Raw genomic sequence first — 15,630 nt, forward strand, 5'->3', positions numbered from 1 at the left:
TGAGTGCTTTACACGCATGTTTTAATTTAGTCCTCCCAGTGCCTCTCCAGACTATATATCGTTATCTCCGGTTGACAGATAGGAAAACTGAACACAGCTGGTCAATGACATATTCAGGATGGAATTAAGGTTTGTCTGTCCCCAAAGACCACACTAGTGAACTCCTGCATGAATATGCCTTCCTAGTTGCAAGGCATGCTTTCGTCCTCCCTTTTTCCTACTGTCCGGTGATCTGTGCCTGCAATTCTTCCTCCCCAGAGATAGCTGACAAGATCTACAATCTGTACAATGGGTACACAAGTGGGAAGGAGCAGCAGACTGCCTACAACACACTGATGGAAGTCTCCGCCTCCATGCTGTTTCGAGTCCAGCACCACTACAACTCTCACTATGAGAAGTTCGGTGACTTTGTCTGGAGGAGTGAGGATGAGCTGGGGCCCAGGTACGTGGGCATGTGAGCGCGAGTGGGGTGGTAAATTCTTCTTGCTTCCATTTGACTTTACTGGAGCCTTTCTTCCATAGGCTGGGAATGGGCTTTATGAAATAAATAAGAGTGGCAGTCACCCCAGTCATGTCAGGGTTCGAGAGGGGAAGTGGGTAGGGAGAATGAAAGAATCTTGGAATTTTAGCTTCTTAGACTCCTGGAACATGAGATCAGAGACCTCAGTGTTCTTTCAGTCAATCCTCCCCTTATTCACCTTCCACTTGCAGTTTTAGAGATGGGAAGCATAGCTTCCTTGAAGGGATATGTCCTAACCAACATCGTACGTAGAAGAGCATGGTGACAGGGTCATGGCCCCTAATCTAGGGTTTTTCCTACTCTTTCATAAGAAATCCGAGTTTTTTTTTTTTCTGGAAGAAAGTCCATTGGTAACCAAGACTAAATACATTCATAAATTCAACATGTATTAAGGCATGATTTTTTGTCACCAGCAGTGACTATGCCAACCACTGTGATAGTTGCCATGGAGGATTCAACCATAACTAACACACAGTCACTATCTTCTGAAGCTTCACAAAGTAGTATCTGAAACGGTGGCTGCATTTCATGCCTTGCACCCACCAATGACACCCATTCATTTATTCAACACAAACTTAGTAGCCCCTCTTTTAGGTTGGTAGTTGATAATGCGTTGTTAAAAATGTAGAAACAGTCCCTACCTACGCATAGCTTACTGTTGCAGGTAATTAAACAAGCAGTTGCAAAGAATAGGAATAATAAGGGTCAAAAGAATAGACGAAAGGGGGCCTTTGGGGAGGCAAGGCACAGACACTCGGTCTAGGTAACCCAGTGAAGCCCCCATAAGGGCTGAGACTCTGAGGCCTAAAGGGTGAGTTGGGGTCAGACCAGTGGAGGGAGAGGAGGATTGGAGGGTTTGGGGCCAAGGGAGTAGCCTGTGAAATGTTCAGAGGAGATAATACTACATAAGCAGGGGTTTTCCTCTTAAATTTTGGTCATTTGCCTGCCACCTTTATGATTTTTGTCATTTTGCCATACCATATGCAGTTCATTTATTTTCTATTTCTTCCTTAGGCCCACTTATTGAAAATACATTTGACACGAAAACACTGTATCATTTTGTAAAGGGAAAACTAGCACCATCTACCCTTAATAAAGATTAAACTTAAGCATTCAGTACAATGGAAGAAAAACAAAAACCAGAAAACAATGTAGTTCAAGCCTAGCTGAGCCTGAGGCTTTCCCTTTAAAAAGGGAGATTAGCAAGTGTTAGAGAAGTACTTAAGACACAGTCCTGAACTAAAACTCTCTTTCTTAAAGTAATCTGGAGGAGGGGAAGAGAGTGAAAATGGGAATCGAAATGCTTTTCCTCTGTGTGATTCATTGTTGTTTAATGCTGGATCTGTGATCTTCCTGAGTACCACCTAAAATCCTTTCTCCTGCCCCAGGGGAACTCCTTCTACACTTTGGTAAACACTGTGTGGAGGAACTGAAAGAATTTCTGTGTAGTTGGAGCCAAGTGTGTGTCAGCAGGAGTGGGAAGAGATAAGAAGGGAGAGGTCAGCAAGGGCCAGTTCCGAATGCCCTGTAAGTAGGGTTAAAGAGTTTGGATTATCTCTCTAGGGTAATGGGAAGCTTTTCAAGTGTTTTTCACAGGGGGGAGATGTTATCAGATCTTCAAGGGATAAAGATCCCTCTGACTGCAGTTAGAAGCCTGGACTAGAGGTGTCTAGACCAGAAGGAGGCAGTGAGACCATAGAGGCTGTTGTAACACTAATCCAGGAGAGATGGTGCAGTGCCCTGGGACAGGCTGGTGTCTGTGGCACTGAAGAAGATTGCGTGACTTCCTGGAATACTTCGTAGGGCAGCGTGTTATGCCTTAAATAGCTTTAAAATCACCCTGTCAACTAGGCAAAGTAGGGTATCCTCCCCATTTTATGAATGAAAAGGAATTGGAGGCCCCACAGGGTTAAATGAGCTGCCCAGAGTTGGCTATGGAGTCCGGTTCTGCCCGGAGCTTTCACCCTGAGCCCTTACAACACTTGCAGTAAACCCCAAGAATTCAAGGCTTGGTTGAGGGATAAAAAGGATCTTTGCCTGGGGCGGGCTTATCTGTTTTGCTGGGTCCTGGATTGTAACTTTCTCCCTTTCACATGAAAGAAATGTTCTTTAGATAAAAGCTAAAAGAGAGCAGACAGACAGAAGCACAGAGCCCCAGATGAAAGCCTCTGCATGAGTCATGTCGGCTGCCATCTTGCCTGGGGACAGGGAAAGGCATTCTACTTTATTGGGCTTTCCCACAGGGTTCAGGGATTTTAGGTGGAAGCTAAACCAGAGCTTCACTCCTGACTTTGTCTTTATCATCTTCTGGGGTCCTTCCAGGACATAAATCTTCTGGTAAGGCTTTCTGGTCACCCACAGAGGCAGAACAACCCACTCAGTAATGGACCCATTCACCTCCGACCAGCTAGTCACCAGCCACTATATGCCAACACCCACTGTGCCACCCAGCTCCCTCCTTCTTTGGTCTTTCTAGTCTCTTGAGGGAATCTGAGATTTCTCTGATGTCCCACACTGGCATCAGCAGGAATCAAGGCAGCTGCATCCCAATCCATCCTGGCACTGCTAATAAACTCACTGTGCAACCTTGGCCTGTGGCCCTCTCTGGCACTCAGTCTCTTTATCTATCAAATTGTTGCAGGAAGGGGGTCCCTTTCCAGAGCCCGAGAGTGGGCTCTTGTCTAGCACTCAGAAATGAATTGTCCGAGGAGACACATGTGCTGGCAAAGCAAGAGACTTTATTGAAAAGGGGCGCCTGGTCAGAGAGCAACAGGGTAAGGGAACCCAGGAGAACTGCTCTGCCGTGTGGCTTGCAGTCTCAGGTCTTATGGTAATGGGGTTAGTTTATGAGTTGTCTCTGGCCAATCATTCTCACTCAGGGTCCTTCCTGGTGGCACTTGAGCATCGCTCAGCCAAGATGGATTCCAGCGAGAAGGATTCTGGGAGGTTTGTAGGACATATGGACTGGCTTCTCCTCTCTCCTTTTCACCTTTCCCGAATTCTTCCAGTTGGTGGTAGCTTGTTAGTTCTGAGTTCCTTACCGGGACCTCCTGTTGTAAGATGACTGATGCAAGTGGTTACTATAGGGCTTGGCCAGAGTGGTGGTTTTGGTCAGTGGTTCCCCTAACAAAATGATAGTAGTACTTTTTTTTTTTTTTCTTAGCAGTGTAAAAGCTGTTTTCTAAATAAAGCTTACAAAGAACCCCAGGTCTTAGCTAGAAGTCACCTCCTCAGAGAATCCTCTAAAACTTCTACCCATTTACTTTATCACACCCTCGTGTTTTAATTTTCTGTGTCGTATCTACTAGTTTTAGTATCCTATATTGCTTATGTGTTTACTTCTGAGTTATCTATAAGATATTATCCCCACTACAATGTCAGTTAATGTATAGCTAGTGATCCTTTATGTCCCATTCACTCTTGTAAGTAGGTGCTAAATGATTACTTATTGAATAATTGGATAATGGGATGAGTAGATGTGTGAACCAGATGACTACAGAGTTGTTCTGGTAGAAGCTAGAGTGGGTGACCTGGACCCCCCCTGCTGGGTCTCCTTTTCAACTTCCCCCCTCCAATCCCAAGGGTCCCTGAGGTCTACCTGAGCTATCAAGGATCTATATAGATCACAGTTGGAAACAACTGAATTCTGCAAACTCTAAGGTTTTTCTAGATTAAAAATAACATTCTAAAAAAAATGCATTGTCCTTGCAAATATTGAGACTTGAGAATATCCTCACTTATTAATTTATGGATTCATCGATTAATTTACTGTGCTTACTATGTGCCAGACCCTGTGCTGTGGGCTGGAAACAGATGAGTGAAGAAGACAGCCCCTGCCTTTACCAGGCTCAACATCTAGTGAGAAAAAGACTGGTCAGCAGGCAGATGCAGTGAAATATATCACAAGAAGCACAGTATAAGGAGGGTGAGAAGTGTGCTTTAGAGCGACGTTTATCAAACTTCAGTGTACCGGCGAATCACTCAGGGGACTGGTTAACATTCAGATCAACTCAGTGGTCTAGGATAGGCCTGAGAGTCTGCATTTCTGACAGGCTCTTCAGTGATGCCAATGTGGCTTGCTAAAAAGCACACTTTGAGTGACACGGTTCTGGATGCAGCTGTTGGTGCAGCTAATCCAGACCTGGAGCTCAAGGAAGAATTCCTGGAGAAGAAAGTGAAGTGTATGCTCAGAAGTAAAGGATGAACAGGAGTCCTCCAGGTGGAAGGGGAGGAGTGCTCTCCTTAGAAGGAACAACCAGTGCAAGGGTGAGAGAGGGTGGGGTAAGAGAATATACCTTCGTCAGGAAGGATAAATCTCAGTGGGGCAGAGAGTTCAAGGTGAGAAGGAAAAGGGAGAAAAACAAGGCTGAAGAGGTCAGCAGAGGTCAGATCATAATGGCTCTAACGAGCCCTGTTCATGAGTTGTTCTTTCTTCCAAAAGCTGGGTAAAGGTTTTAAACAGAGGATCACTGTGGGTAAATGTACCATGCTTCTTAAGGGTTAGCAACTATGCAGAACATCAAAGTGTAAAGGAGGGAGGGCAAGACTCTGCCTTGAGTTCATGTCCTAGCTTTGCCACCCACTTGTTGTGTAACCTTGGACAAATTTCATCTCCATTCTGGGCCTCATTTGCAACATGAAAGAACTGGACTCCAAAGTCCCTTCCAGCTGCGAAGCCAAGGAACCAGCAAGCCCTGAAGGTCATAGAGACCAGAGAAGAGGCACACCATGAGTGTCCTTTCACCTCTAGCCCAGCATGGCTTGTTTCTCAGGAACCTAGGATGGCTAGGATAATAAGAGCTTTTCCCAGGACCACTCTGAGGTCTGGTATCATGGGATGAGCTCTATTAGGATTTTGTTGGCCTATAATCACCAAACCCCAAAATGTTCTCTACTCCTCTGTGGATTTGTGGTCATGTACCCCCATAAAATTTAGTGACAAAAAGGGTGACTCTTGCTGCTACCTAATAAATCCATCAGGCCGATGTCCTCCAGAGCCTGGTTCCCATGGCAACCACAGGTTACTGCAAACAGCTGTTCAGAGAAGACCCGCTGACACCCAGCTGTCCCAGCCATACGGTTCCTATTAGGAGAATTGAAAAACTGAACTTATAGGTGGCCAGGGACCAAAATTTGCTCCAGTCAGAATACCCTTGACCACTCTTGAGCTTCTCAGTCCTCTCAGTTATGTCTGATCAAAATGATAGAGTAGGGAGAAGAAAGCAAGCACTTGAAGAGATTTGTTTCAGTGGAATTTATCTGGCTAGATTAGAAATGGTGTATTTCTGATGTCAGCCCCTCTTGCTTCCATGGCAGACATTGCTAATAGCTCACAGAAATCATCCCAGGATTGGTTCATTCTGGGATCTTTCTCAACACAGCCAGACAAGAAGCTTTTCCCATCTGAGAAGGATTAGCACATGCTATGAACTGTCATTGCTTTGTTCTTAGTGAAAATAGTCAAGCCTGGGATGTCAGTGTACCTTTTTCAGTCCAAGATTATGTTAGCTCTTTCCTTAGATATGTTGGATTCACTCTCTTGGAATTTCTAGGACATTGGGAACAAGATCAAATTTAGGCTTCTAGAGCCATATTCCTGTTATCTCGGATGCACTTTTATTTTTTCTGCATATTTTGACGTTTTGGAAATCATGGATTGTGCACAATAGATTTGCACATTAAGTGTTATATTCTTTCTTCTTTTCTTGAAAGGCTGTACTTAAATCAATAGCATCTCTTAAAATTGATGATGTCTTAGAATGGATAAATACAAACAAGACAAACTATGACTTTTAACAAATGTCCCACAGAACATTTTCCCCACTGATGATATAGCAATGTACATAATTATCTTGAAGTTTCCGTCAGTTCAAAATTGAAATACTTTTGGGTTCATTGAGACTCAGTTATTCTTACCATCAGTTTAAGAATGAATTCTTGGAAGGTCTCATGGTTTCTTATGAGAGAACAAGGAGGAGACAAAGCCAAATGTAAATATTTTCACTAGTCACCTTACAAATCATATTTCAAACCTGGTGTTGAGGAAATGTATTTACATGGCAGTACCTGAGCTTCTGGTTTTCTGTTTAGTGGGGGTGGTCTGAGGCCAAACTTGATGTGGATTTATTCTGAAAGTAACCCCAGTGAACCACTGGGAAGCCATAAAACCATGGCTTCATTGCACATACTCATCACACCAGCTTTAAAATACGTATAAGTGTATGCATGTTTTCAAAATGGAAATGCCTTTATTGTATTTTATCCTAAAGTAATTCTTGTTCATTCTGTAACATGTAAATGAGACAGTTATATATAAAATGGCAAGCACAAATGTTGTACCCCTGAACCCCTAATCCCCACCCAGAGATAAAATTAAGTGTGCACGTACTTCTCCAGATATCGATACGGATGTGACATGGATATGCTTATGAGTAGGGAAACGGGTACAGACTTAAGGATACATTGACATCTACAGACCACAGTTCCTTTCCATCAACTCTGCTGTGTTTAAGAAGTACATACATTTTGTTCTGTTTTCTGCCTATTTACACACATGTACAAGTCTTTTCCTATGGATGCATGTGTAAATACATTGTCTTTTTGAAGGGTCTTTTAGCCAGTTAATTATATGAATGCATCACATATTAATTTAGTCCTCTGTTAAAGACCAACTAGATTTCTTCCAACTTCTTTTCTATTATAAACAAATCTGGGTAAACATTTTGCCCACTTGCCCAATTACTTCCTTAGATCCACATGATGCTCCTGTGTTATTTCATTCCCTTTATCAACCTCTGCTAGAAAAAGTGCTGTATTTTGAAAGCTAAGGACTGAAAATTATTAATCCCTTCTCCTTGCACAACCAGGAGGAGCTAGATACCAGGGGAACTATACACTGTCCAAGAAGCAGGTGGGAGATATTAGTTGAACATTTATTTTGGCCCAGTCATTTTTATCTCATTTCATCTCCTGAACAATTAATTTTGAAGATGAAGTAACAGAGAATCAGCGGAGTTAAGTAAATTGTTCAAAGTTACACAACTGGTAAGTGTCAGAGCTCAGATTCAAAGTATTGTCATCTGATGTCAAACTAGTGTCCTATCCAATATAACACATTGCATCCCAAAATATGTGCACAACTAACAGATAATATAGTATGAATCTCAACAGAGAAATGAAATACTTCAGCAACAAAGAGGAACATGTGACTTAGGGTAGCTGGGCAGATCTGGAAGCCCTCCTGAAGATGAAATTTTAGCGTGGCTTTGAAGCATGAATAGAATCTCAGTGAATGTGGTCCTCATCTCAGGAACCCGATGCTATGACAGTTATCACAGCATGTTCTCTTGTGAACTGCTCGTCAGATGGTATTTCTCTGTGACTCAAGCCCCTAATTCCTCTTAGATTAAAAACAAACAAACAAACAAAAGCAACAAAGATCTGCTCCAGCTCCCACTAGTGTTAGATTCTGCTGTGGTCTGAATGTTGGTGCCGTTGCAAAGTTCGCATACAGTATTGCAAACCTGATGCCCAAGGTGATGTAATTAGGAGAAGGGGTCTTGAGGAACTGATTAGGTCATAGGAGTGGTGCCCTAATAAATGGGATTAGTGCTCTCATAAAAGAGGCCTCAGAGAGGTCTTTTGTCCCTTCTGCCATGTGAGGGGACAGTGAAAAAGTGCCTTCTATGAACCAGGAAGTGGTTCACCAACCACCACACCAAATCTGCCGGTGCCGAGATCCCAGATTTCCCAGACTCCAGGATATGAGAAAGATATTTCTGTTGTTTGTAAGCTCCCTAGTCTATGGTATTTTGTTATAGCAGCCCAGACAGACGAAGACAGACTCTCTTCTAAGGCATGCTCGATTTGATCATCTCCAGTGAAGGGGAACCCACTGGAGGTATAGAAAGACCCCACCTACGTTTAGAAGATTTTAGTTTTAAGGGGTTTTGTGTGTGTGTGTGTGTGTGTCTGTGTGCCTTCTGTTAGTTTTTGAGTGGTTCGTTAACACTTAGGTGCTTTGCTGAAGTGATCTGAGATGCTGTTCTTACTCTGTTAACCCTAGTCAAATCGTATGACCAGCCTGAGGCTTACTTTTACCACCTGAAGACTGGGACTGAAGTATGCACTATAGAATTGCAGTGAGGATTACACTTAAGACGATGCTGCATAGGTTTCTGGCACATAGTAGGTCCTCAGGCACCTGTAGTCATTATCATCCCTGACCCTCAGGGTTTTCCCCTCTTGTTTTCAGTTACTAGAAAAACATAACCATCTTCCTAAATCCCCGCTTCAGTGACACTTGATTCCTGCTTTCAGCACTTCCACAGAAGACTTGCTTTTGAGACAACCTTCAGCATCATGATCTGGCTGCAGTTTGCACATATCCCTCTTACCAGAAGTGAGTGGGGCTCTCCAGATGTGGCCTGACAAGGGCAGCGTGAATGGAAGTCATTATTTCCCTTAATCTGCCCTCTCAACTTCCAGAGGTTGTGTTCCAGTTTTTTGCAACTACACCATGCCCTTGACTCTCATTAAGCTTGAGGTCAGCTAACACAGACACGTTTAAGCTCAGCTCAGGAGACAGAGAGGAGAGAGGGAGGCCAATGGGGATGTTTCCTTACTGTCTGTCCTCTTTTTCTCCATTCCAAGGCCCCCTTAGAATTAGGTCTCTGTCCGATACCTGTGTCAACAGTGGATCGGGTAATGGTGATGGGAAGAGAATGGTCACTCCCAGGTTCTACAGTTCCCGAAGAAGCGGCATCTGAGTCTAGCTGCTGACTCCTTCACAAGCCATCCCTGTCTCAATCTTGTCTGCTGGGACCATGATACATTAATGTGTGCTGTCCCTCCTTTACCTCTGACTTCCCATCCCACCAGGCCTGGGTCCTGTCTCCAAGGAGGAAGATTTCATTTCTGGTATTTGAGAAAAGTGGTCATTCTGACCTGCAATTTCCCCCTCCAGGCAAAGCTTGGGGCATGCCTGGCCTTTGATTTATGAATCTCCATTGCCTACAATTTATCACCCAGCGCTCTCACCTTTTGTCTCTCACCCATGTCCCTCTCCTCGGCCTTTGAGCACCTCCAACCCTTCTCTTCATGGCTTCCCCTTCTGAGTTCTTCTGCCTTTGTTGTCTCATTGCAAACCAAGGTGCTGAGGCATAGTGTACAGTGGAGAAAGATCAGGGGACAGTTAGGCAAACTGACGTTGGTTTAGTGCGTATTATACGCAAATTCCTGTGCTAGATGCCTATGGTGGTAATTTCATTCCAGCCTAGCAGCAGCACTACAAAATAATTGTCTCTGTCCCCATTTTACAAATGAGGAAACTGAGGCTCACGGAGAAGAAGTGGCTTGCCCTAATGGGCTCTGGAGCCTATGGCCTTTCTACTATAAAATACTACTTTGAATCTTGGCTAACATTTACTGAGAGCTAAGCAAATTACCCAGGTTATCTCATTTTCCAAAAACACTGTTATTCCCATTTTACTTTGCAGTAACTAAGAGTTAGTATGAAGAACTTGCTCATGATCCACATAGCTAAGTTATAGAACCAGGATTTGAACCTGGGACACCAGAGCCAAATATTTCATCTTAACTCTGTATACTTAGGAGCCCAGATTCTAGCTTTGCCTTTGTTACTAACTTAAGGTGTTCCTTTAGGCAAATTATTTTCTAATTTCAAACCTTAGTTTCCCCATCCATACAAAGGCTTGGTCCAGTTTAGTTCCAAGATTCTCTCTTTGGAGATAGCTGGGCCCTTGGAGACAAAGCATTTGGTCATGTTGGAGGACTTCTCCTTCCCAACCTCATTTTGTATTTATGACAATGACTCTCCATCACCCAAAAAATAGAATACTTTATCATGGCTCAAAAGAGTCTGGATGGTCTGATCTCTACCAAACTGACTTGTCTCTCACCCATTCTTTGCACTTAACCATTTCAAAAAACTGATGCTTTATGCCCTCTTTAGCCCAACTTTGGATGAGCTATCTCCTCTGCCTTCCCACCTACCTGAAAAATTTGTTTCATCATTGAAAACCTAGCTCAGATGTTATGTCCCCTGGCAAGATTTCTCGGAGCCCCCAAACTAATGATTGGGTGCCCACTTTATATATTCCCATAGCACCCAGCATATTTTCCAACCCAGAACTCTCACCCTAAATTAGAGGCTGTTACTATTTCTGTCCGTCTCCTGCCACTAACTTACATAAGTGCTCAGAGCTTAAACCAGTACACAAATCCTGATGGTGGAGGTGGTGGTGATGGTGATGTACTTTCTGACATGTATCAGGGGCTTGGTGTGTGCCAACTACTTTTCTAAGAGAGTTTTACACTTATTAACTTATTTAATCCTCGCTTCAACTCCATGAGGTGGGCAAATGTTATTCCCTTTTTGTAAATAAGGAAATAGAAAGAAAATGTAGCTTTTTAAAAGCAAGAGGAGAAACAAGCCAGCACCCCTAAGTGCAGTGACAGGAAACACGTGACACCAGCTGTGTCTGTTCGTGGTTCTTGCTGCTGGTCTTGACCTCCCCAGGTTTCATTCTCCTCAGTGCAGCTAGAAATGTTTTTAAGCAGTTTGTCTCTGAACCTGCTACTTTGTTGCTTGAAAGTCTTCAATAACCCCCCACTTACCCCTATTGAGGGCTTACTATAGATTCATTAATATTTTGTTTTGTTTTTTTAAACATCTTTATCGGAGTATAATTGCTTTACAGTGGTGTGTTAGTTTCTGCTTTATAACAAAGTGAATCAGCTATACGTACACATATATCCACATATCCCTTCCCTCTTGCGTCTCTCTCCCACCCTCCCTATCCCACCCCTCTAGGTGGTCACAAAGCACCAAGCTGATCTCCCTGTGCTATGTGGCTGCTTCCCACTAGCTATCGATTTTACGTTTGGTAGTGTGTATATGTCCAGGCCACTCTCTCACTTCGTCCCAGCTTACCCTTCCCCCTCCCCATGTCCTCAAGTCCATTCTCTACCTCTGCATCTTTATTCCTGTCCTGCCCCTAGGTTCTTCATAAACACTTTTTTTTCGATTCCATATATATGTGTTAACATAAGGTATTTGTTTTTCTCTTTCTGACTTATTTCACTCTGTATGACAGACTCACTAATGTTTCTTTTTTTTTGATTTTTAAAACAACCTTTGTGGTAGATGTAGTCATTATTCCCATTTTATGGGTAAGGAAACTGAGGCATAGCTGGTTAAACAATTTCCTCAATATCACAGGGCTAGTAAGTGGCTGAGGCAGGATTTGAACCTGAGCAACCAGGCTCTAGAGCCTATGTGGTACACCATTACTCTATACAACAAACGCCCCAGCTTCTAAGCTCCAGTGGGTGGGCTCCTGCCACTTCTCCCGTTTTCCACTGTGAGCCCACTTGCACACCATATTCCACCATGAAATCCCTTCTCTCTGTGCATTTACCTAGGCTTCCTGTTATGCCTGTGCCGTCTTCTTTACCTAAACCTTACTCGTTAATGAGGCTCAGCACAAGTTCCCCTTCTACAGGAAGTCTTCTTGGATTTCCCAATCCTACCTAGGCACTGTCCTCTGTTTCCCACAGCTCCCACACCTTCTTTTATCATTGCTCTTGCCACGGGTGTTGCAATTTTACATCTGTCTGTCTTTTCCTACTGAATCGGGAGCTCTGCCATCTAATAAATGCTCTGTAAAGGAGCCACCAATAACTTTGTCTCCTTTAACTTCTCAACTGCCCCATTTGTCAAGTGAAGAAACAGGTTTGGAGATGTTAAGTAAAGTTCCCAAGGACACCGAGCTGCTAAGGAACAGAGCAGGAACTGAAACAAGGAGGGCTGAGAGTAAGCTCCTTGGGCTCCCCCTGCGGAGGCGCCTGCCAGAGGTGAAAGAGGCCTGTGGGTCGAGTGGTAACTCGAGTGTGATTATGAAGCTATGAATTCTTGGCACCTCAGGAAATATTCCACCCAAGTGGTGAGCTATACAAAGAGGACTTTTTGAAAGGCACCTCATAAATCGTGCCCACAAAAGCTACACGCATAAGCCCGGCCCTTTTCCAGCCGCCACGCAGGTGCCTAAAACAGGCTCCCATTTGTGGGGTCTGTTGTCGTAAAACGCCCTCCCTCCTGGGGCCTCAGAGGGGCATGGAGAGGACAGCAGGAGAGAGCCTCTCATTTAGCCCCTCAGGATCCCTAGGCATCTTGAGGATGCTGAGATGTAGAGAAAAGTGGATTCCACAAGGAGATGGACACCTGGACAGCAAAGCTGACTTATGGTATGACCCACGAAAAGGTCATTTCTTTCCCTCTCCAAGCCTCCTCAGTTTCCACATCTGTAATGAGATTAGGTCAGACAAAGTCTCTCGTTCTCAAATGGGGTGATTTTGGTCCCCAGAGGACATTTGGCAATTCTGGAGGCAATTTTACTGTCATGCCTGGGGCTGTGGGTGCTACTGGTATCTTGTAGGCAGAGGCCTGGGGATGCTGCTAAGTGTCTTGCAAGACTGTCCCCACAGCAGAGAATTATCCAGCCTACCTGTCAGTGGTGCTCCTGTTGAGAAGCCTTGGACTAGGTGATCTCAAAGATGCTTGCTTTAACTTTCTCTGCAGCCATCAGGTCTCCCCGAGGATCTGCTCTCTGGTGCTACCTAAAGAGCTCTAGATAAGTGCCTAATGATGATCCCCACAGTCCAGGCCGATTCTTGCGGAGACTAGTGTCCAGTATGACCTTGATCCTGAGACATCCTCACAACAATTCTCTATAATAGAAGCTATCATTTATTGGGAGCTTACTCAGGGCCAGCCTTTGGGCATTTCTCTTAGTTAATCTCACAACCAGTAAGGCCACCATCACTCTTTTAGAGATAAAAAAAATGAAATAGAGAAGTTCTGATTTGGGTATATACATATAAAGGCTTTCATGAATTTAGAAGCACAGAGGACAAGACTTTATTCTGACTATGAGAAAAGAGTATGAGAGAATTAGAAAAGTAAGAAAGCGGACAGAGAGGGACTTGGTGGGTGTTCAGGCATAGATCCAAATGCCCAACTCCAATGGTCAACCTGATGTTTGACCTTGGTCAAGTAGTATCACCTCTCTGAAACCTGGGCTCCATGGCTATTGAATATGTGTGGAAATAACAATATTTTCAGGACTGTTGTGAAGATTATATACAAATTTTTAAGTGTATGTAAAGTACTTACCCAGCATCTAGCTCATGGCGTTAATACATTTTAGTTTTTGTTCTTGTTCTCATTTATCATTGTTATAATAATTTACACTTACTTGGTCAGAGTCCTCAGGCTGCTTACCTTGTAACGCTTGTATCTCAGAAGTGAAAGTGTTAGGTCGAAGGTTATACCGCACTTTTACTTTTTACACATTGCACAGTTAAAGAGGACAAGTTCCAAGGGAATTTTGAACAGGTGTTCAAAATACCACATTCAAGTCAGGCACGGCTAGGGAATTGTTGGGACAAGGAGTCCTCATCTGTCTACTGACATTTACTCACCCCCCTCAAAGGCCTGATGCTTGCTCTAGGCCCCTTCCTTCATTACCGCCTCCTCTGTCTTCCAGGAAGGCCCACCTGATCCTGCGGCGTCTGGAGAGGGTGAGCAGCCACTGTTCCAGCCTCCTCCGAAGCGCCTACATCCAGAGCCGCGTGGACACCGTGCCCTACCTTTTCTGCCGCAGCGAGGAGGTCCGGCCTGTGGGTATGGTGTGGTACAGCATCCTCAAGGACACCAAAATCACATGCGAGGAGAAGATGGTGTCCATGGCCCGAAACACGTATGGGGAGTCCAAGGGCCGGTGAGGGAGGGTGCTGCCCTCCGTGAGCACAGAGACTCTCCGTGGGAGGGGGAGCGGTGCTCTCGTGGATCCTGGGGCCTGGGTGGGCTGGGGGACAGCTGAGGACGGGCCTGGCAGATGAGGCTTGCCAGCAAGGCCAAAGCAAACTCTTTCTCTTGTGGATAGCCGGCAGAGAACTTTGTAACCACTGGAATTATTCATTTCCCCCTATCTTTTATTTTTTTCTAAGATCTTATTTGACTCTATCAAAGTCTCTCCTTTTTAAACATTTTCTTCTGGATGGTGGTCAATCCCGAGGCAGGAGCTTTCAGGTGGAGACCAAGAGGCCTTTCCCCTTCTTCCTTCCTCCTGCTACACTCAGCTTCCTTCCTGCCATGGACCCCAGGAGGAGACCTACGGAGAGACAACTGGACCTCTTCAGCATCAGGAGGGCATCCCCGAGGATTGTTGCAGTGAGGAAGCTTGGGTCTTTAGGACTTTGTTTTTCGGACGCGTTTGAGTCTGCAGGACCCCTGCCTCTTCCTGCTGCCTGTGGGTCTGCCCAGAGTCCCTGCAGGGCTCTCCATGCATTAAAAATTCCTATTGTCTCTCTTTCTGCTCGGGTGCTGTTTCTTACTGATGGGGGACTTCCGTCTGTTCACTCAACAGGTATTTATTTATTCTCTCCTATACACTAGGCACGCAACTAAAGACGGAGATGCTCCCTGTCCTCAGGGAGTGTATAGTCCAAGGGAAATTATAGAGAGGTGGCCGGTTATTTCAGGCTGTGGTAGAGGAGGAATGGAGGTTCTCTGAGCTCATTGCTGGGTCGTGAGACAACTTGGAGGGGTTCTGAAAAAAGTGATGCCTACGCCCAAAAGATGGGGGGAGGAGAATGGGATTTGCTCCAGGCAGGTGGGACACTGTGAATAAAAGCCCAGAGATAAGAGAAAGCATACTCCTTCGAGGGCTGCAAGCACTTTCATTGAGACTAGAGATCAAAGTAGGAAGAAGCAAGAGGTAAGGCTGGGAGCTAGGCAGAGCACCGGAAGCCGTGGACAAAAAGTTTGACAGTATTTGAAGTCACTGAAAGCCACTGCGGAACGTTAGCAGAGGAGTCAACTTGCTCTTTAAGAAAAATCATTCCAGCGCCAGAATGGAGGTCGGACCGGAAAAGGCTTTGAAGACGGCGGCTACTGTCATTTTCCAGAAGTGATGGCAGTTTGGATCCTGAGGTAACGAGGGAAACCTTCCACCATTAAGTCTCCTTTTAAATGGCAATTGTTTACTTCCGTTGTGTTCCCGGGGAGGGTAGTGAGTACAAAGCGG

At 44.7% G+C, this 15,630-nt stretch overlaps 1 protein-coding gene across 3 annotated transcripts in view; it reads left to right on the forward strand.

The window, feature by feature from the left end:
- Positions 1-14,811, forward strand: part of ASTN2 (astrotactin 2) — a gene marked incomplete at its 5' end in the record, with an annotated part of 938,059 nt that extends 923,248 nt beyond the window's left edge. For all 3 annotated transcript variants that reach the window (XM_081237083.1, XM_081237081.1, XM_081237082.1), the window contains 2 exons: positions 259-442; positions 14,089-14,811. In XM_081237083.1, coding sequence (XP_081093209.1) covers positions 259-442; positions 14,089-14,326 — 422 coding nt within the window. In that variant the 3' untranslated portion in view covers positions 14,327-14,811. The remainder of the gene's footprint in view (positions 1-258; positions 443-14,088) is intronic.
- Positions 14,812-15,630: the final 819 nt, after the last annotated feature.

The sequence above is a fragment of the Mesoplodon bidens genome, assembly GCF_964165515.1.
Source record: "Mesoplodon bidens genome assembly, chromosome: 6".
NCBI lineage: Eukaryota > Metazoa > Chordata > Mammalia > Artiodactyla > Ziphiidae > Mesoplodon > Mesoplodon bidens.